Genomic DNA, 24,073 nt, shown 5'->3' with positions numbered 1-24,073 from the left:
TCGTGTTACGCTATGATTAGTGACTATACCTTTGTGGCTGCGTACACGGTCATCTGTGGTGTTATCTGTGAACACGCCCCAGAGGACACCATGACGACAGCTCCCTTTCCCCTGAAAGCAGGAAAAACTCTTTAATTTCTATTTTTATTTAAAAGACGATTATTCTTGAAAATGAAAGTGGTGTATCTAAAGGGGCTTTAACAGTGAAATCATCTTTGCTAGTTATCATCAAAAATAGCTTCAAAATAGATAATAAAAAATTCCCACGGACATATTAAAATTTATACTGCCTGCAATTCTAATGTAAAGTTTTGTTCAGTTATATAACAATGGCTGAAACATGTCGGAGAAATTAGACATCATAACCAAAATACTTAATGGAAGAACTTGATTTTTTCAGCTCTGTAATCCATTTCTTCTTCATTTATAACATATTCCAGTATTTTAATGTTAGCTCTGAATCTCTGTGTTTATCTCCCTTGTTCGACAGCTAATACAAGTCAATATTAATTCACTGTGTTACCTTTGTACCATCTGTGGCATTATCATATGTGTCATCTGAAATATTAAAAACCATAAAATAGACAAACAATCGAAAACGTTACATTAGGCATATATACACATTTTAACATTTTTAGAAAACCCCTCATCAAAGCTGAGAGCTTCTAACACTGAGGGATTCTGACTTGACCTTTGAAATGCGGTATGATAAAATGAGTACTACTTTGTCGAACACAAACCATTGTTGCTGCCGCCACGTTGACGTTGATTAGCTGCCACAGTCTCTCCTCGGGGACGTCTAGGAAATACTGGGGATAGCTGTACATTACCCCCACATTATTCACTGAAAAATAAAACCCCCATAAACAATGATGTATTTACTGAAAAATAAAACCCCCATAAAAAATCACGATGAGAGCCTAGGTTATGTGAAAAATAAAACCCTCATAAACAATGACAATGAGAGCATAGGTTACGTGAAAAATAAAAACCCTCATAAACAATGACGATGAGAGCGTAGGTTATGTGAAAAATAAAAACCCCATAAACAATGACGATGAGAGCGTAGGTTACATGAAAAATAAAACCCCCACAAACAATGACGATGAGAGCGTAGGTTACATGAAAAATAAAACCCCATAAACAATGACAATGAGAGCGTAGGTTACATGAAAAACAAGAGGTACTGTGAGCAATGCTCACTAAGAATACCCCCCGCTTATCCCAATCTCCCAAAGGTTGTTGGTAATGGGTATAAACTACCTCTTTTCTGAGTGTAAAAAACAAATGGCATGACAAACCGAACCATATTGCTACTTCGATGTCCAGTGCGCGTGACCTTTGACCTTTTGACCCCAAAATCGATAGGGAACATCTTCATCCCATGGGTAGTCCATATGTATGATATGGTGACTGTAGGTGGAAAGGATAACGCTTTAGAGCCCGGAAACCATATTGCTACTTCGATGTCCAGTGCGCTTGACCTTTGACCTTTTGACCCCAAAATCGATAGGGAACATCTTCATCCCATGGGTAGTCCATATGTATGATATGGTGACGGTAGGTGGAAAGGATAATGCTTTAGAGTCCGGAAACCATTGCGTCTACAGACGGACGGACGGACGGACAGACGGACGGACGGACGGACAGACGGACAACCCGATTCCAGTATACCCCCCCCACAACTTGTTGCGGGGGGTATAATAATAAAGTGCACCGCCACGGCACATGATACGCCCGTCACATATTGTTAACATGAACATATCACCATGAAGAGATAGGTATGCATGGAACCAAATGTCAACCTTCCTTTAAGAATCTTACCTACTTTATGGCCTCATGTGACATTGCTTCAAATATTGATAATGTAAGCTTAATGATTTTTAAAAGGATATAAAAACATTTTCCCAAATGGTTTCAATGAAATGATTAAAGTGCAAGATAGCCCTTTATCCAAGCAAACAACTTACAATAAATGGGAGTACTCAAAAAGGTTGATTTATTCAACATATCAAAAAATACATATATCAGTATCTGCCTTTGTCAAATCTTCAAGTATAAAAGTAAAATATGCATGGTGATGTCAATATAAATAAATATAGATTAAAAACGGTTATTTCAAATACTGGTGCATCTCCTATGGTGTAGTTATTAATTAGAAAAAAATAATACATCATATATTTCTCAACTGGTTGTGTTAGACTTGAGAAATGCACATCTGCAGCTTTGCTCATTGTATTTTAAGGAATGAAGAACAATGCACAGCGTAATAAAACATCAAACATTAGTCATTATGTTTATTCTTAGACTGTAAAACTGTCATCTTAGTGAGACATGACAATCTGCACCTTGTTGTTGAGATATAAAATAAAAATATATTTTACAATATCATATTAATTCTTAAACTTTATACCAAATTAACTTTCAAAGTAATGGTACCAATTAGAACTGTTCTAAAATTTGACAGATCAATTAGAAGGCCAGATTCCTCTGCCCAATTCCCGATTGCAAGAGATATAGATAGCACCTCCTTGATCAGATTGCTGTAACAGAAATCTTCTAAACTCATTAATTAATCTGTAATTTGACAGAATGCAATTTTTCTGTTAGCAAAATGCCTCCTGAATTGCTTGATAATTACACCCATGGGACAAGGGGAATTTCTCTTGTTACTGACACAAAAGAAATAATTTGTTTGTTATATACTGCTGTATAGTACAGTGTATATAATGAAGAATGTGTAGTTTCTTGAATTAACATTTTTTAATATGGTTATTGCAATACTATTTCATCTGTTCAGATTTACACAAATGCCCAATCTGCAGCTTTGTTCATTGTATATCTTTTTTCTGAACAATGCCACAGCCATAACAAAACATCAAAATACTAATCATTAAAATAGGCCTTTATACATATTGCAACCATTTGTTGTCTTAGTGAGAAATGATACTCTGCATATAGGTTGCTGAGAAAAAAAATTAAAAATTATATAGTACAATGTCAAATTAATTTTGAAAATAAAGACTAACCACAACAAACAAATTCACTTTCACAAATAATTTCTGGTATATCTGCAATTAAGAGGCTAAGATCTCTCTGCCCAATTCCCTAGAGATAAAGATAACACCTGCTTGATCATGTTGATCAGAGATACTCTACACAAAACTCATTAATTAGTCTTGTCAAAATGCCCTTTGCATGCTACTCCCATGGGACAAGTGGAATTTCTCATGTTATTGTTAGAAACAAAGGAAACATTACATAGGCTAAAAAAAAAAGCTGTACAGTATATCATAAAAAAAATATGTGTTTTCTTGATGTAACATTTTTGAATGAGGTTTTCTACAAAACTCTTATATGAGTAGGGATTGTACCAATTATAACATACTTTTTTCAAAAAATCACTTTAACTAAATGTCACAGTGACCTTAAAAGTACAGTGCGACACACCTTCTACCTAAGATGCATAAGATGACCAAGTTTCATGATTCTAGATCAAATAGTTTTCAAGTTATGAGCCGGACAGGGTTTTACCATATTTGGCCATATCTTCTTAATTAAAAGTCACAGCGACCTGGTTTTAATGTGTGACACACCTTCTACCCAAGATGTATCAACTGACAAAGTTTGATTATTCTAGGTCTTATAGTATTTAAGTTATGAGCCGGACACAAAAAAGCTAACAGACGGACGGGCAGACGGACAGACGGACAGACATGAAGGCCATAACATAATACGGCCCGTCTTAAGACGGGCGTATAAAAACCCCATAAACAATGACAATGAGAGCGTAGGTTACATGAAAAATAAAAACCCCATAAACAATGACAATGAGAGCGTAGGTTTCGTATTCCTCCAATCAAGAAAATAATTATCGCTTTTATTTTTTGTGACAATTAACAATTTATTACATAAAAATTAAGAACAAGATACCATTGTGTTTATATAAGGCTCTACAAAGGGATACCATTTAAAGGGGCCAACAAGTATTGGTGTTGTGTTTATATAAGGCTCTACAAAGGGATACCATTTAAAGGGGCCAACAAGTATTAGTGTTGTGTTTATATAAGGCTCTACAAAGGGATACCATTTAAAGGGGCCAACAAGTATTGGTGTTGTGTTTATATAAGGCTCTACAAAGGGATACCATTTAGAGGGGCCAACAAGTATTGGTGTTCCATTCTAAAAAAGGACAAAAACTGAAGTGACAATGTGCATGCATTTTTGGCCAGGTTGCACAATGTGCATTTAAGGCTTTTAGAATGGTGAATGATGGGCAGGCGGGAGTCCCTGTAATAGGATACCTCCTTTGTGTAATCAACTCTTACACCTCTTAACTTGACATTCCGCAAAATTCGTACAGTTTTTATGGACACATTGAAAATGTGCATGTGTCTTTTTGAATGTGATCAGATATTTTTCAAAAAATTTACGTGTAGTTGAACTTTGTCATTTTTCAAGCATGTCTTGAATAGACGGTACCTATTTCTGTAATCAACTCCCCTTACAGTATTTATTTGACATCCTTCAGACCTTGTACAGTTGTTATGGAAGCATTGAAGATGTGCATGTGTCTCTTTGGAAATGATCAGACATTCTTTGAAAAATTTACATGTAGTTAATCTTTGTCATGTTTTAATTATGGTACCTACTTTGTGTAACCAACTCCTCTCACAACTTTTACTTGACATTTTTCAGACCTTGTACATTATTGTCGATATAAAAACATTGAAGATATACATGTGACATTTTAAAAGTGCTTCCATTTTTTAGAAAAATCCTACATTCAATATTTCATTTTTCCAGAATGTTTTGTACTGCAGTATCTATGATAGATAACATATTTTAAAACAACCTGGCCATTTCTGTTCTTGAATCAATTTTTTTGTGTATAACATTATGATTACTGGAACTTATAGCCTCATTTCTTGAAAAGCACAAGAAAAATTAGTGATTTAATTACAAGACTTTCTGAAGGTAAATGCAGACTCATGAAACTCTGATATTCAATTAATGCAATCATTTTGCTTGAGGTAACATGAAAACTATCATTGTAAGACCTGGCTTTTCTTGTCAGCTAGGTTCAGTCATATTATGATATGTTTGGCATTTTTCAACTAATATCTAATACAAATCAGAGTTTGACATTTTTCCATTATCCTCATTTTTGGGGATCAAAATACTGCACTAACCATTACCTATTTCTTTCACTCTTCATGAATATGACATACATACCTAGGATACCAATCTCTTTGTCCTTTATCTGGTCCCATATCACTGGATACACATCCTGTCCATTGTTAAAATCCACAGCAATACAGCAAGTCTGAACCTTGAAGTCATTTTCTGAATAGGAAATAATCACATTAGAGAAAATTAAACTAAATTTGTAAAATAAACAAGAGGCCCATGGGCCACATTGCTCATCTGAGCAGCAGTTCCTAGCAATAAACAAGCTTGAGCAAGACTATTATCATACAAGCAGCTTGGTTCAGAAAAAAAAATTTCAAAGGTAACAACTAAAAATTCATTAATTATCAAACTTAATTATTAAACTTGACTACAAATTCCTTAATCATCATATACCCTTGTAGATGGGTATGACCTTTTATATTAACAAATTTCATCTGAGGATGCTTTGTGCTAAGTTTGGTTCCCTATGCATTCGCATGTAAAACATTGATCCCCTATTTGTGGCCCCACCCTACCCCTGGGTTCATGATTTTGACAAACTTGAATCTCCACTATATCAGGTAGCTTTCAGGTAAATTTCAGCTTTTCTGGCCAAGTGGTTCTTGAGAAGAAGATTTTTAAATGACCCCCACCCTATTTTTGCATTTTTATGATTATCTCCCCTTTGAAGGGGGCATGGTCCTTCGTTTGAACAAACTCGAATTCCCTTCACCCAAGGATGATTTGTACCAAGTTTGATTGAAATTAGCCTATTAGTTCTGGAGAAGATTTTCCGATATATCAACATCTAAAACTTTAATCCCCTATTGTAGCCCCATCCTACCCCCGGGGGCATGATGATCTGAACAAACTTGAATCTACATTATACCAGGAAGCTTTCAGGCAAACTTCCACGCTTAAGGTCTAGTGGTTCCTAATAAGAAGATTTTTAAAGATTTTCCCAATATTTTTGCATGTAAATTTTTTTTACCATATTGTGGTCCCACCTTACCCCGGGGGTCATGATTTAAACAAATTTGAATCTCCACTATGTCAAGAAGCTTTCATGTAAATTTCTGGTTCAGTGGTTCTTGAGAAGAAGATTTTTAAATGATTCCACCCTAATTTTACATTTTTGTGATTATCTCCCCTTTGAAGGGGCATAGTCCTTCATTTGAATAAACTTGAATCCCCTTTACCAAAGGATGATTTGTACCCATTATGTTTGGTTGAAATTGGCCCAGTGGTTCTGGAGAAGAAGCCGAAAGTATGAAAAGTTTACAGACGGATGAACAGACACATGATGAACAATGGGTGATCAGAAAAGCTCACTTAATATTTCAGCTCAAGTGAGCTAACATGAGTATCGCCAATGGTAAACGAAAAGCTAATATAGGGTGTTTTTCTTACACCATGATTTGTAGAACTTGGCTTCAAGTAGTATCATCAATCATCAGGGTGTGACATACTTTCTTTGCATCGTAAAAACAAGACAAATCATGTACTCTCTATGTAATATTTTCACTTGGTATAAGATGTATGTGTACCAAGTTTGATGGTCCTTGCCCCAATGAATTGGTCTGCATCCTGCTACTACGACCTTGACCTTTGGAAACAATAGGCATCCTCCACTAGGCATAAAGTGTATGTGTACAAAGTTTCATGGTCCTAGCCCCAACAGTTCAGTTTGTATACTGCCTACAAGGTTTTCCAACTAAGTGATACTGTGACATTGACCTTTGACAAATAATACGCATCTTCATCTCATTATGGTGATAAAATGTACCAACTCTCAATATCTTGGAGCTTACGGTTTGGTTTGTATCCTGCCTACAAGGTCTTCCTACTGTGATACTGCAACCTTGACCTTTGATCTCTGACCTTGAAAAACATTAAGCATCTTCTCATCATGGTAATCAAATGTACCAAGTTGCAATATACTGGAGCTTACCGTTTGGTTTGTATCCTGCCTACAATGTTTTTCTACTAAGTAATTATACGACCTTGACATTTGACCTCCAACCTTGAAAACCAATAGGCATCTTCTTCTTATCATGGTGATCAATACTAAGTTGTAATATCCTGGAGCTTACGGTTCAGTTTATATCCTGCCCACAAGGGTTTCCAACTAGGTTTTCCTACCAAGTGATACTACAACCTTGACCTTTGACCTCTGATCTTGAAAAACAATAGGCATCTTCCTCTCATCATGGTGATCAAATATACCAAGTTTTAAAATCCTGGAGCTTACAGTCCGGTCTGTGTCCTGCCCACAAGGTCCGGACAGACGCATAAAAACTAGATGTGTTGGCATGACAAGAATGCCCCTGCCTGCAGTATATTTAAATGTAGGAAATCCATCAAAGTATAGCATTGATTGTGGTGGTCAGACTATACGTTAAACGTATTTAGGGCTTCTCCATTAAAACATGTATGTGGTAACTGCATGGGGAAGGCAGTTTTTATAAAAATCTAAGGGTGGTTCTCACTGGTGGGATATTGACTCTATGGTGGGTGCATGGCTTTTGCATGAAAATTACTTCTATGCCATAATGGTTGGTTATTTTACCAAACCATATAATCTGTGAGAAAATAACCAGAAGAACACAAAATTGACAAAGGCAATCTGGGCATTCTGTAAATTATGCTTGAAAGGGAATTGCATGTATTGAATACTGAAATAAAGTTGATATCAAGATGAAAAAGTATTTTGTGGTGTATGATGGGAACAAAATTTTGATTTAACATTTTGAATTCCACTTTTCAAATAAATCAATTTGCTTCTATAGGTGCCTATAAAGCTTCATTAATTTGCCTCTAAGAGTGGATGGGAGTGTTACTGTGTACCAAAATCACTTCTATGGGTGGTCATCCTGATTTTCTAGTGCCTTTCCCCTGTCCCATGTACAGATGTGTTTTATTGGAACAGCGCAACAGCCCTTAGTACAATGAAGAATTCAACAACAATCCTTTAATATGTTTTACCAGCAATAAAATAAATCTGGTCGTAACAGTAATTTTTCTACATTAAAGGGGAACAAATCCATCAAAAATCAACAAACTGGAACAAAACTCACACTTGATTTGGTACTCGGCAATATACATCTGGATACAAAAAATCAGTTCAACATCTCAAGGTGTTTAGAAAAAAAAACTGGAAAACTGGTGGTAACAGTGCTTTTTCTGTGTTAAAGGGGCACAACTCCATCAAAAATCAATAAACCCAGAACAAAACTTATAGTTGATCTGTAACTCATCAATATATACCTGTCTACAAAAAATCAAATAAATGTCTCGAAGCATTTAGAAAAAAGTCCGGAAAACTGGTCCTAACACTAATTTTTCTACATTAAAGGGGCACAACTCCATCAAAAATCAACGTACCAATACAAATCTCAATCTCGACCTCTAACTCATCAATATACATCTAAATATAAAAAATCAGTTAAATATCTCAAGGTGTTTAGAAAAACTGGTTGTAACAATGATTTTTCTAAGTTAAAGGGGCACACTGCACAACTTCCATCAAAAATCAACGAACCAATACAAAACTCAAACGCAATCAGTTATCTGTATCTCATTAAAATATACACCAGCATACAAAAAATCAATTCAATATCTCAAAGTGTTTAGAAAAAAAGTCCAGAAAACTGGGTGTCACAGAAGGACGGACAAGGGTAACACTACATGCCTCAACCACTTTGTTGCGGGAGAAGATATATTCAAATAAACCAGCAGTATCGGAGAAAATTAGAATTAGAAATCCACATGTGCCCGTCTTCATAACTTAAACAAACCATGCAAGAATCTTGTTCTGCATTTTCTTTGTTGGTACAATGTAGTTGTAATTTTACTTACAATTTAGAAAGGAAATACATGTATCTTCATATCTAAAAAGAAGTGTTGAAAAATTTATGCCTAAAACATGTAAAACATAAATATAGACATACCAATTTCTTTAGCAGTTCTAAACAGGCGATTCTCTCCCCTGCTAATTAGGATGACGTTTACACCACGCTTTGCGAGTTCTCTAGCATAAGCCTTTCCAATCCCTTCACTGCTTCCTGTCACGACTGCAAAAAAGTTCTTTAGATAAACAATCCTACCTTCCATTTAGTGGGGTCAGATCAAAAATGGAACTTAGCCTAATATAAATAAAATGAAGTTAAAAATTAAAAGTCCCTTTTTTATTGAAAACCAGTACATGTACATATAACATTTTATAATCTAATTCTCATTGTATTCTAGCTAGTCTCTGATTCAAATTCGAATTGAATAACACAGGTTATTTTTGTATAACCTGGTTTGGTATGGGGACACACACCCTTGGCAACCAAGTGCCAGAACTATTTTTTCAGCACTGTTTTGAGCCTTCTATGGAAGAGAAATTCAACATGTGCAATAAGATACTTCAGTTTAATGTGTACAGATCGTTTTCTCGTTGTCAAACAAGACGTAAAGAATCTACTTGTATGTAAATCACTGTTACAAAACATCTTTCTCTGTATGATGGTCGAATAATATATTAAAACAAAGATATTATATTTGAATTAATGATTTACCAAGCAAACATTGCCCTGTTCATTTTGAAATACATTTTAGCGAAATATGCATAACATACATAGGCTACACATATTTTCTGTCAAGACAAACTTCACCTTCATTAACTATGTTTACAATATTTTGATAAATAGGTTCCCTAAAACACAGCTAGACGATTTGTCGTGATTCCTAAGTTAATCATTGTGCGGCTCTGTTGACTTGTATTTTCCAGAATCTATATACATTTTGATAAACAATAGTTATTACCTTTGTCTCTTGCATTAAATTATAAGGAATGACTTTAATTCTGGGACTTCGCAGATTATAAAGCATAAACCAGGTAATACTCATATTATATGCCCCAGAATTAAAGTTATTCCTTAAATATTCTAATTCCATAGAGTTTTGATCATGAAAGTATGTTGTAACCAATCATTAATAGATTGAAGTATAAAGTAAAACAACACAATCATGAATAACTGGGTGCCTGGTGGTCTGTGCCCTGTTCTAATGCCAATTGCAAGAGAGCTGCCCCAAGTTTGACCTATGGTGCAGATTATTACCAACTTTCCCCCCTACCCATTACATTTGATGCCACAAACCTGTCCTTGATATCTGCATCTAACAGGCGAGAGTCCTGTCAGAAGATGTGCACCTTTGGTGTGAAGACCTTTAACATGTTTAATTAAGGAGGAGAATGTGAACCCCTCATTTGATTTCCCCAACAAAATTCCGCTTGTCTGTGTATGCCAGTTAAAATAATACAGCCAATCAAAATCTTCTCGAGATTATGTATACAATACTATACATAAGGTTTCAAACTATAAACATAGGTACTTGAATTAAATATATAGCCTAATAAACTATTTCCTTAAAAACCATTCACGTTATACTTACGTACTAAGTAGAGGGTAAAATAACTTAAGTGTTATGTGACTGATTTCTAGAGCAAATAGTTTATTACCTTTAATTCAAGTGCCTATGATTATGAACAAATATCAAAACGTCTGCACTTATACCATAATTCAAAGCGCACCTGCCCATTTGCCGAAGTTTTTCCGAAGGTCGACCAAGCTAGAGAGCTTGGTTAACACGTGATCATTTCCAGTTTTAAGCACACAGTAGACAACTCTCAACGCTTGTCTAGATGCATACAATGCACCAAGCAATGCCAAAGCATCTCTGTAGTAAGAACACAATTCGGAGATTTCCCGTAGCAGAAAGTCGAACCCGTCTACACCAGCCATTTATTTATTTTCCATTTCCAGAAGAGTTCCAACGACGAGATAACAGTCGAATCAAGTATGGTACAGTTTCCGGAATAATAGAATGCAGGTATTTCTCGAACTTGCCCAAACAGGGCAATTTTAAGGAGAATTGCATTCATAAAACAAAAAAATTAACATAAATTGAAATACAATGACACGCATACATGAGTTTGGGCCATGAGAAAATTGCATTGTTCAGCTAGAGAAAATTTTTGTACATGTAGAAAACGTAAAACCATTCTAATTAAAATCAGACTTATCTAAATTATATCATACTATACCGATTTCATCTTGTACATAAAATTCACCAAACTGACGTTCTGGTTGGGATTTTGGCTGATAACAATTTTATTTCAATATTCATTGCTCCTGATACAACATCTTCGCTAGCCAAGGATTTACGATATCCGATCCGCTTCTCTACATCTTCTCGAGCCAAGGGTTTACGATCCGATCCGCTTCTCTACATCTTCGCTAGCCAAGGATTTATTATCCGCTCCGCTTAGAATTGTACATATATTCTCTTTAGAGAAGTCGAGAGGCATAGCCTTCATCGACGAAGGCTATGCCTCTCGACTTCTCTAAAGAGAATATTGTACATAGAGAAGCGCGCGCGGAACGAATCGTAAACCCTTGGCTAGCGAAGATGTAGAGAAGCGGATCGGATCGTAAACCCTTGGCTCGCGAAGATGTAGAGAAGCGGATCGGATCGTAAACCCTTGGCTAGCGAAGATGCGGATACAGGTACACGTGTCAACGTCACTATCTTTTATATAATGTGGTATAATGACATTACCACATCATGAAAGGTGAAGATAACGAACAGTGACCCAATCTCATAATTCCTATGAGCAATAAAGAAAGAGAGTTGGGCAGACGTGGATCCCTGGATATACCAAAGGTGGGATCAGGTGCCTGGGAGGAGTAAGCATCCCCTGTCAACCGGTCACACCCGCCGTGAGCCAGGTACTGATCACGTAAACCGATTTATTCGTAATCAAAATCAGGCCTAACATGACCCTATGATCAGGATGATGGGTACTATAATCACAATACCACATCATACAATGACATTTCCACATCATATAATGACAGTACCACATCATAAAATGACAGCACCACATCATATAATGACAGAACCACATTATACAATGACAGTAACACATCATACAATGACATCACCACATCATACAATGACATCACCACATCATATAATGACAGTACCACACCATACAATGACAACACCACATCATATAATGACATCACCACATCCTATAATGACATCACCATATCATATAATGACAGAACCACATCATACAATGACAGCACCACATCATACAATGACATTACCACATCCTATAATGACAGCACCACATCATACAATGACAGTACCACATCATACAATGACAGTAACACATCATACAATGACATCACCACATCATACAATGACAGTACCACATCATATAATGACAGTAACACATCATATAATGACATTACCACATCATATAATGACAGTACCACATCATATAATGACAGTACCACATCATATAATGACAGTAACACATTCATACAATGACATCACCACATCATATAATGACAGCACCACATTATATAATGACATCACCACATCATATAATGACAGTAACACATCATACAATGACAGTACCACATCATACAATGACATTACCACATCATATAATGACATCACCACATCATACAATGACAGTACCACATCATACAATGACAGCACCACATTATATAATGACATCACCACATCATACAATGACAGTACCACATCATATAATGATAGTAACACATCATATAATGACATTACCACATCATATAATGACAGTACCACATCATATAATGACAGTACCACATCATACAATGACAGTAACACATTCATACAATGACATTACCACATCATATAATGACAGCACCACATTATATAATGACATCACCACATCATATAATGACAGTAACACATACAATGACAGTGACACATCATATAATGACATTACCACATCATATAATGACATCACGACATCATATAATGACAGTAACAAGGTTTTTCTACTAAGTAATTATACGACCTTGACATTTGACCTCCAACCTTGAAAACCAATAGGCATCTTCTTCTCATCATGGTGATCAATACTAAGTTGTAATATCCTGGAGCTTACGGTTCAGTTTATATCCTGCCCACAAGGGTTTCCAACTAGGTTTTCCTACCAAGTGATACTACAACCTTGACCTTTGACCTCTGATCTTGAAAAACAATAGGCATCTTCCTCTCATCATGGTGATCAAATGTACCAAGTTGTAAAATCCTGGAGCTTACAGTCCGGTCTGTGTCCTGCCCACAAGGTCCGGACAGACGCCGCCATACCATATGTCCCGTCTTCGACAGGCGCATAAAAACTAGATGTGTTGGCATGACAAGAATACCCCTGCCTGCAGTAAAGTTAAATGTAGGAAATCCATCAAAGTATAGCATTGATTGTGGTGGTCAGACTATACGTTAAACGTATTTAGGGCTTCTCCATTAAAACATGTATGTGGTAACTGCATGGGGAAGGCAGTTTTTATAAAAATCTAAGGGTGGTTCACACTGGTGGGATATTGACTCTATGGTGGGTGCATGGCTTTTGCATGAAAATTACTTCTATGCCATAATGGTTGGTTATTTTACCAAACCATATAATCTGTGAGAAAATAATCAGAAGAACACAAAATTGACAAAGGCATACTGGGCATTCTGTAAATTATGCTTGAAAGGGAATTGCATGTATTGAATACTGAAATAAAGTTGATATCAAGATGAAAAAGTATTTTGTGGTGTATGATGGGAACAAAATTTTGATTTGGGAACATTTTGAATTCTACTTTTCAAATAAATCAATTTGCTTCTATAGGTGCCTATAAAGCTTCATTAATTTGCCTCTAAGAGTGGATGGGAGTGTTACTGTGTACCAAAATCACTTCTATGGGTGGTCATCCTGATTTTCTAGTGCCTTTCCCCTGTCCCATGTACAGATGTATGTTTTATTGGAACAGCGCAACAGCCCTTAGTACAATGAAGAATTCAACAACAATCCTTTAATATGTTTTACCAGCATATAATGACATCACCACATCATATCATGACATCACCACATCATATATTGACATCACCACATCATATCATGACATCACCACATCATATATTGACATCACCACATCACATCATGACATCACCACATCATATATTGACATCACCACATCATATAAAGACATCACAACATTATATAATGAAATTACCACATCATATAATGACATCACAACATAACATAATGACAGTGTCACATGATATGACATTACCACATCATATATTGACAGTACCACGTTCACATCATAATTTATTTTGTATTGGTATGTTTCTGTAGTTTTGTCTGTAATGATAACAGTAGGGTTCTAGACCATTCTATCCCCTCATAGAATTAACTACGTTTTTTTCTGTTAGGGTGTGGTATAGTGTAGAACCACGCTAGTATTATTACAGACACTATTAACGGTTCTTGTAGTTTACATATAACAAAGCTGCAGGCCGGGCCCTTTTCACCCCCTTTCATTTTCGGAAATTCTGAATCCGCCACTGGACTCTTCAAAAGAATAATATTCTTAATTGTTGACCGTCCTACTTTCATAATTTATTTTAGTAAAATCACAGGAACATACCAATACAAAATAAATTATGATGTGAATCGTGAGAGATCAAAATGAACTAATTCCAAGTTGGAAAGAATCAGGGACACATATGTACATTACACTATGGAGTACATGGAAATGCTTGCCACCATAAACCTAACAACACTTATATCTAAAACGTGGCAGGTCAGTGATTTTATCTATAAATCTGATACATTGAAATAATATTTGAAGCACATTACTGACAAATCATTGGTAATCAATGATCTAATTTATATTAGCTGTTGGATCCGCTCCCGCACTCCAATGTGAGAGGATCAAAGGGTCTAATTTGACTTGCGTAAATGTAAATACTTGAGTTATTGCTATAAAAGATAACACAAAGATGTTTTCAGTAAAGTTTTATTATGATTGGTTGCATGCTAACAGAATGATGGAATATTAATCCTACCAAGACTTAAATGCTTTAGTGAACATTTGTAGCATACTCTTTGCACCTGTACCCACAACGGAGTAGACATTACGACATGAATATCAACAAAACCACTTACTCTATATCTTTCCCTTTCTTTCTTTCTCTCTCATACATATCTTACAAATTACGATAATTCATGTGCATAATTTCTATATCACGGAATTGTTCAACACAATTTGTTTTGGTGCAACACAACCACGTGTATTTGTTATTGCCCACATGTATAATAGCAAAGTACTGTAATAAGAATGTTAACAATAGTAATTATATCTAATCTAACTGTTGACTATCTCATTGAGGGTCACATATTGCATTAAAGTCCTCGGCAGAAGGAGCTTCTCCGGAATAGTCTTTAACATGTCGGGTTGTATTGCGTTCCTGATGTTGAATCTACAAAGCCTTAGAAGACTCCAGGGCTGATTGAACTCGTGTTCTAGAAATAACAACAGCGGCGGGTACATTCTGCACAGCTCCCGAATAGTCTCTGACTTCATGAAGTTCCAATCTCTGACACAGTCCGATTGTAGTAGAAACATAACAGTTCCTATCTTCCTCTGTTGTACGGCTCTCTCCAGCGGCGTCTTTCCTGTTAAATACAAAATCAGAATGAATGCTTCATACTGCTCATCATTACCATACCGAGGATAATGAAGAGACACTGTTTTCAAATTAACAAAACACGAAAGTTTCATACACGGCCTGTATTAATACGATCTAATTGAATTCGGATCATCTTTTCTACTCGATCCGATATTTCAGCGCAGTGCATTGATCAGAACGTTCAGAACAGATTTGATAAAGTTCATTTCTCAAGTACAGTTGTACTTAGTTATATTTGCCAGGCGGTGTCCGATTTCTTTCCCCAGGCGATCCGTGTTACGTTGATGTCTCTATTAACTGAGAAATTACCGAGACTCCAGAAATGTAACTCTCAGGGGAAATATCCCAATATCATTTTCTGGTATATTAACCCCCCCCCCCCTCCCCCGAGAGCTACACGTTCTGTAGCTACTGTGACTAATCTTATGTCTTATATCCCCATTTCTTCCATAACACACAACCTCCCCATCAATCCCGCCTGATTGATTCGTGTTAACACCCCACCCATTAGTTGTGTGGTCCATGAGTGGTGCTGTTCACATCCTGTACCTGAGTTCACACCCCACCCATTAGTTGTGTGGTCCTTGAGTGGTGCTGTTCACATCCTGTACCTGAGTTCACACCCCACCCATTAGTTGTGTGGTCCTTGAGTGGTGCTGTTCACATCCTGTACCTGAGTTCACACCCCACTCCTTACCTGTGTGGTCTCTGTGGTTTATGTCCGCACCCCTAGAAAGAAGCAGACGACCCGCACGCGTCATCCGAGTGTGTTCACAGCAGATGTGAAATGCCGTTTTACCCTTGTTGTCTTCCTACAAATGACAGCAAATCTTAGCAGTTTGTTGACTTGTATTTTGGACGATAAGTTTATTCTTTTATAAAAAAAAAAGCAATTATACAACCAACCACTCCCCCCCCCCCTCCCCATAACGGATAAGCCACACTTTACGCTGAACAATACCCCACCCCCTCTCTAGAACAGTTCTAAGCATAGTGGACATTATTTGGTGCTCTTAGACAAAATCAATTAAATCATGTTGGTGTTCAAAAAGTGTAACTTTCCCCGCTTAAAAGTTAATACATTTTGTAATATTTTCTTTCATTTCTTTGGTTTTTTACAAGCAAAAATAAGTAGACAATGTTATAGTGATTAAATTGGCACTCTGTGCATTACATTCTATGACGAAATTTCGCCTTAAGTTCGTGAAGTCGGAAAATTGAAATTGAGAAAGCAGTGTCAAAGAAAAGTCATTCTGATACAGGTATAGGTTCTCTAAATATGTGTTAATCTTAAATCCACGAAAACTCAATCCCCGTCAGATCTATTTGTATTGTATAATTTCCATTTGTATTTTGTAATTTTCCATGCGTATTCTGTATTTTCCATTTGTATAGTATAGTTTTTCATTTGTGTTGTTTATTTTGATCTGTTATGAAGGATTTCATTGGTCAAATTTAGCCTGTATCGTGTTGAAAGCGAGGCAGATGTTTCATACGCAACTACAAGATAACATTTCCATCATACAGAACTAGTTAAACACGAGGTTGATAAGCTAAAGAAAGGTCAGTAGAATCTACATGTAGTGAAACAGTGGTTATGAAACAGGCTTGATAATCGAACCATGGTTTAAACCAATGAGATACTGGGGGGGGGGGGGGGGGGGGGGGGGCAATAGTGAGAGAAAAAATAAACAATGCATTGGATACAATACAAATCAAAAGATACTGATCCAATACAAATGAAAAAAAAATCATACTATACAAATGGAAAAGATCAAATACTGCAACGTATTGACTTGCCATATTTTACAGTTTATATTTTACATACATGATTGATATTAGCACCGGATTCCAACAACACATTGATGACTTCAAGTTGTCCAGTACCAGCAGCCAGCATGAGGGGCGTGGCTTTATAAAGGTTTTCCGTGTTAGGATCACTTCCGGCTGAAATAACATCATATTCCAAGTTCTACGTAAGTACTTTTAACTTGAAGGTACTCAGGTACTGTAGCTCATTTGTACACTAAACAGCATTTAAAATTACACTCGTGTTTGGGTGATGTGATGGATGATAGTGTTGTTTCAAAACCAAACGGAATAATGTAAGTTAAATTAAGATACACCATGTAGCTTAGAAAATCTTAAAATATATATAGCAGTAATAAGGTTAGCTTAAATGTTTAAATTATGAGTCAAAATTATTGTATTTTTTTATGAGACTGACTAGCATACAGTTTTTGGACTGTACGCAAGAGTTCACCAAGGGAAACGACAATATTGTATTGGGCAACTCCCCGCTTTGTAGTGTCTACCAAACAACTCTAGTTTCAGACAAAATGTTCACAACACATTGGATAACATACCCTTTAGCAGTGCTCTCACGATCTCCGAATTGCCCTTCCTTCCTGCTGAAAGCAAACAGATCTCTAGCGCGGTGCCCCCTTTAACGTCCTTTAGACTGACCTCCGCACCGGCCTCCAGCAGCGCCTGCACCACGTCGAGGTTTTTCTCCTGTACCGAGTACATGAGGGCAGTCTTTCCGCTGGCGGTCTGCTGGTTAACATCCGCTCCTAGGAGTACAATCATAATGATACATAATAACAGAGTACTGTAGAAAAGATACGGACTTTAGTCACTAGACGCATCCGCTCCCGATATCGCGGAACGCTTGGGTGCAAACGTTTGGCGAGATATATATACACAATACAATGTACAATACATATAATTCAAATGACGAAAAATACACATGATCCCCCATCTAATTACATTTTGTAAAATCATATCTTTTCTAATCGCTCCAAGATTTTAATTAGGTAGAAACGACCCAAGCGTTTCATGATATTACATGCATGTTGTTAAATTTCGTTATTCCGTGAGTCGTGACATCTCATAGGCAATACAATACATACACAGAGTATAAATATATAGTACAATTGCATACATACAAATATTATTATCATTTTGCAATAAACAAATATTTTCCTGAGTTAGTTAATACTTTGGTAATTGTACTACATACATGTAACAAATGTATATATTAACTTGAAGACACGTGGTCTTCGGGCGTAGTAATTCTTGATATACCTTTCTCTTAAGTTACGAAAAACTGGACATACATGTAAATGTGCAAGTAAAAATTTCTTGTTATACAATTGTTACTCTTTCAGATTTTTAACCTATACATATACTTAAATTTTTTACGCTTCCTATCCATTTCAAGTGGAATTCTACATACATGTACTTCAAAATAAAGTGTATTATTGCACGTGCTTTTCTTGACACCAAGCACTTGTTTACAAAAGCAAATATGTACATTTTCAACTTCTTGACCTTTATGAAAAACACAGTGAGTTGGGTCTCAATCAACATTAAGATTTAAATCTTTCATTTTGCTACAGATAATAAACATTGCTTTTGTTACCATGTGTCGCCCAATGCATCTGCATTATATTGATATAATTAAACAACATTCATACATTTGTAAGTTATAAAATTGATTCACAACATCTACATTACTACCATTATGTTTCCATGTTTTTCTGACTTTTGTATTCCCATAATTTCTAAATATGATAATTTTTAAAAGTTTTTTTGTTTGTTTGTTTTATTTTCCCCCCGAACATTTACAGTTAGGTTGCATTCTTTTATGTAGGTATGAAGTGTATTTAGCAATTCTTGTTAACTTTCAGGTGATTCCACTATCAAAAATGTATCGTATTCAGAATACATAATTAAAATAAATTAATACATTGCAGTTCAATTGATGAACAATTACTTTCAATGAAATGTCTTTCAAAGTCATTAAGATACATGGAGAATAATATAGGTGACAATATTTCCCCTTGTAAGACACCAGCTGAAATGCAAAATGTGTCCTTCGTAATCCCTCAATGTTTTATACAGGCTCTAACATTTTTATAAAGTGACTTAATAACACAAAACATTTATCTTGTATGCCCTTCATTCCTAATTTGTGCCATAACTTTGATATATCATTTTAAAAAGTATTTTTTAAAAATTGCTTTGGGTTTTACTTTCTTATATATTTCATATTACTTTCCTGGTCTCGCTTATAGTTAAACTTCTAATGGGATTAACAGGGTTTTTTGTACACTCTTCTCTTTTCACAAATTGTACTTCTACATGTATTTTCGCTTGATTTACTAATATTATACCGATGTAAACCTTCTCTGTAACCAAGGAAATTTAGACCCGCATGCATCATTAAACCAGGGCTTATCATCACAAGCGCCGGGAGCGTCAAATGTATATCATATATGATATAAGATAACGACAAAGTCATTACCTGTTAGAATGTACCCCCCCCCTTTTTTTTTAAAAAGAAAAGAAAAGAAAACGGCATAGATCATCCACGCAGCCATAAGGCTTTTAAACTTACCGCTTTCTATACATAAATTCACAACGTCTGGGCGGTTGGCTAGGGTAGCGTAATGAAGAGGCGTTCGATTGGTCGAGTCTTTTATATTGATGTCAGCTTTTCCTTCCAAAAGTAAGTGGATGACCTGTCAAACAGTGATATTACAATATTGTATCATAATTAATTCCGTTACCATGTTTATAAATTATTCACGCAACAAGACACACAAAATGCGCATTAAAAATGATTGGAAAATTCTCTCCACCGTATCATGTATATATGGATCTGTACCTGGGAAATGATGTAAGACTATAAGGACATTTGTTTACAGACAGCCCTGTAAGTAACCAATCAAAAACTAAGGACATTTGTTTACAGACAGCCCTGTAAGTAACCAATCAAAAACTAAGGACATTTGTTTACAGACAGCCCTGTAAGTAACCAATCAAAAACTAGGGACATTTGTTTACAGACAGCCCTGTAAGTAACCAATCAAAAACTAAGGACATTTGTTTACAGACAGCTCTGTAAGTAACCAATCAAAAACTAAGGACATTTGTTTACAGACAGCCCTGTAAGTAACCAATCAAAAACTAAGGACATTTGTTTACAGACAGCCCTGTAAGTAACAAATCAAAAACTAGGGGCATTTGTTTACAGACAGCCCTGTAAGTAACAAATCAAAAACTAAGGACATTTGTTTACAGACAGCTCTGTAAGTAACCAATCAAAAACTAAGGACATTTGTTTACAGACAGCCCTGTAAGTAACCAATCAAAAACTAAGGACATTTGTTTACAGACAGCCCTGTAAGTAACCAATCAAAAACTAGCGACATTTGTTTACAGACAGCCCTGTAAGTAACCAATCACAAAATGTACTCACCTCCATGTTTGAGTGTAAACAGGCGATGTGAAGAGGGCTATATCCATTTAACTGCATAGCAACGCTTTTCTGCACCTTGCTTTTTCTCAGTTGACATGGCGATGCTATAAAATATTATAGAATATCTACATTTAAATAAGAAAAAAGTAATAGTTTTTGAAGGAATATAATGATATGGAAGACAATTATATCAAATGACGTCGTAAGATAATCCCGCTGGGTTACGTCATCGAAACGTCCTCAGTACCCCTTGCTTGTCGTAAGAGGCGACGAAATGGGGCGGTTCTTCGGATCAGACCGTAAAACCGAGGTCCCCAATCTCTACCCAGAGTTATCGTTCCTTTTATTCACAAATATTTGTGAATGTAAGAAACGATAACTCTGGGTAGAGATTGCGAGGCCCCGTGTCACGGCAGGTGTGACACAAAGGCCCTAAGCGCCGAGCATATGCCTAAATTTTGCAGCCCTTCATCGGCAATAGTGACGTCTCCATATTCATACGAGTGAAATATTCTCGAAAGGACGTTAAGCAATATACAACCAATCCTTCGTTTCGCAGTAATATTGCGCTAAATGCCCAAGCTCACAGATCGTACAAGGTTGACTGCAACCCGTAAAAATATGCACGTTTCCCCTATTATTGTGTTCTTCATTTCCATTTGGAACTTCTGACAGTGATTAAAATGCAAGAAAACAGTCACAAGAAATTTAATTCAAATCTAGTAAATAAAATCCATTCAAATCAAAGTTTGGCAATTTAAACCCACGTCCACAGAATAGAATAAAAACATTGCGTACATTTCTAATGCAAGGCCAAGAAATAAACAAAGTATATAAAAAAGATCGATGAACATATGAAAAAAGAAGAGCAAACTAAAGTTAAAGAGTACATACAGACGGGCAATGACGACTGAGGAGTTACGAACGACAAAACTGTAAGTTACAGTGTGCATACAGACGGGCTTAGTTTGATCATCAACCAAAATAGATGTCTAGTTGACTTCCGAAACTTAATTGCGCATGCCTAGCTTGCTTCCGGACCTTTAGTGCGCATGTCTGCTCAGTAAAAGTTTATTCAGTAAGTAAAGGTCATTCTCTCACCAGAGGGCGCGCTACGCAAGCTTCACTTTCACCTCTGTTATCGTCTGATAAATAGTTCGGCTAACCATATGATCTCGCAGGGACAAAATGACGTCTTTGACTCCAACAGAAGGCACGTTTCTGTTCTTTGTGCAATGTCAGATTTTCATCATTATAATCTCGCTAGTTTTTTTAATGTAGAGTCTATAGTTACTAAGTGAAAGTGAAATAATACATTTGACAAGACAAAATAGTTCCGTAAATATGGAGGTTGCACAAACGTAGTTCAGCGTTTCGATACCTACCAATGTGTTTTTAACTCATAAATGTATGTTTTATTTATGAAAATGATTCAGATTTATTTTATTTTCAAAGACGCTCTGTTTTACAAAATTCTTGTAAATTAGACGATAACAGAGGTGTTGTGGAGCGTAGCGTAACGCCCTCTGGTGAGATATTGAGTAAAGGTTGCTGTTTGGTAGACCAGACATGCGCAGTAATGCCTTTTCCGGTTTCGTCCAAAGGCAGTTCGATCGTACTATGGTTCAACTCTAGTTACTCTAGTTGATGCTCGAACTATATAGACTACGGACACATGATACATGTAACTGGGGAGTTACGAAAGACTAAACTGTGCATACAGACGGACGAATGATGATTGAGGAGCTTTGAAATACTAAACTGTAAGTTACACATATGTACATGTAGTGCATATAGACGGTAGTGTGGGAAATTAACGGTGGACCGATAGACAATGTCTATAGAAAAATTCTTCAGTCTACATCGATCAAAACAGTGATAGACCGACTTGTCTATAGGAAATCTGACCAACTCTACAAAGTCTATCCATCCCTTTTTATAATAAAATGTTCCACAATCTAAGGATGAATTATTCATATCAGAGTATTTCATTTTAAAAAGAGAGGGGAATGAACAGAATCTTTCGCTTTCATCTTCTTGTGCCCTTAGTCAGTTTCGCCGATCCAAACCTCGTTGTGTTTAGTATCGAGTCAAAAAAAATTCCAAGTTTCGCTACCAATACCGATCTCATTTCATCGCCGCTAATCACAGTTTTTGAAATTGCTAAGGAACTGGGTGCCCATTTCTAGACGGACGTGTTTTTACTTTCTGTAAGGTTGGTTGTGTATTGTCTTAATACGTCCCACTTGAGAATCTTTTACTCATGGCGACGTCACAGTTGCATGTGAAGGGGTGCAAAATTAAGACCTACGCAATCATCAGCTTTCGGCCTTTGAGCAGGGAAGGAATTTTATCATGTCATACCTGCTGTGACACTTACGGGGCCTTTTGCGGTCTCATCCGAAGGACTATTCCATTTAGTTGCCCCGGATCCCAATGGGACCTCTTCTGTAAGAAAATGGGGGGCCCACCAAGCGCAAACTTTCCGAAGCTTTAACCGTTCTTTTGGAATGCTGAAAACGGCTGACGAATCAATATATGTTTGTAATATTTGCAAGGTTTTCCATAGTATATCTTGCATCCTCTGTAATTAGTTTTCATGTGCTAATTTTAATGTTTTTATTTCGGTCTTTAGAAAATAATCGCGCTCTCTTCCACTTAGTTCGCTGTAACGAAACAACAAGCTGGTTATAGCTTAAATTTCGCCGAAGGTTTATTTTCGTGAAACTGTACTGAAAATAACGCAATTTCCATCGACCATTACCCCCCCCACCCACCCACCCCCCTCATACTTGTAAGTTGAGTATTCTTCTACCGGCCCATTGTTCAGAGCTTCACCAGTTAAACTATAGTTTCTACAAGACATGTCAGTTGATCCTGTTCTGTTCAAAATTTCATAATGCATGTCAGGGTTAAAGCATTTTAATCAGAAAATGTATCAAAACATCTAAAATCATCATCTTTGGGTGTTCGGTGAACAAAAAATAACACGAAATGAATCTGACACTGAACAGAACAAATAAAAAAAAACCCATAATATATTATGAAGAAAAATCAATTGAA

General features: G+C 36.3%; 1 protein-coding gene across 1 annotated transcript in view; it reads right to left on the bottom strand.

Annotated features, from left to right (window-relative positions):
* Positions 1 to 24,073, bottom strand: part of LOC125647534 (ankyrin repeat, PH and SEC7 domain containing protein secG-like) — a 30,621-nt gene that overhangs the window by 5,290 nt on the left and 1,258 nt on the right. Inside the window, exons 3-12 of the mRNA XM_048874248.2 lie at positions 21,011 to 21,114; positions 20,147 to 20,270; positions 18,111 to 18,317; positions 17,573 to 17,691; positions 16,442 to 16,556; positions 9,123 to 9,245; positions 5,236 to 5,346; positions 741 to 844; positions 524 to 558; positions 30 to 111 (exon numbers count right to left, since the gene is read on the bottom strand). Coding sequence (XP_048730205.2) covers positions 30 to 111; positions 524 to 558; positions 741 to 844; positions 5,236 to 5,346; positions 9,123 to 9,245; positions 16,442 to 16,556; positions 17,573 to 17,691; positions 18,111 to 18,317; positions 20,147 to 20,270; positions 21,011 to 21,114 — 1,124 coding nt within the window. The remainder of the gene's footprint in view (positions 1 to 29; positions 112 to 523; positions 559 to 740; positions 845 to 5,235; positions 5,347 to 9,122; positions 9,246 to 16,441; positions 16,557 to 17,572; positions 17,692 to 18,110; positions 18,318 to 20,146; positions 20,271 to 21,010; positions 21,115 to 24,073) is intronic.

Source organism: Ostrea edulis, chromosome 6, assembly GCF_947568905.1.
Source record: "Ostrea edulis chromosome 6, xbOstEdul1.1, whole genome shotgun sequence".
NCBI lineage: Eukaryota > Metazoa > Mollusca > Bivalvia > Ostreida > Ostreidae > Ostrea > Ostrea edulis.
This window is presented reverse-complemented; position numbering and strand designations above follow the sequence as displayed.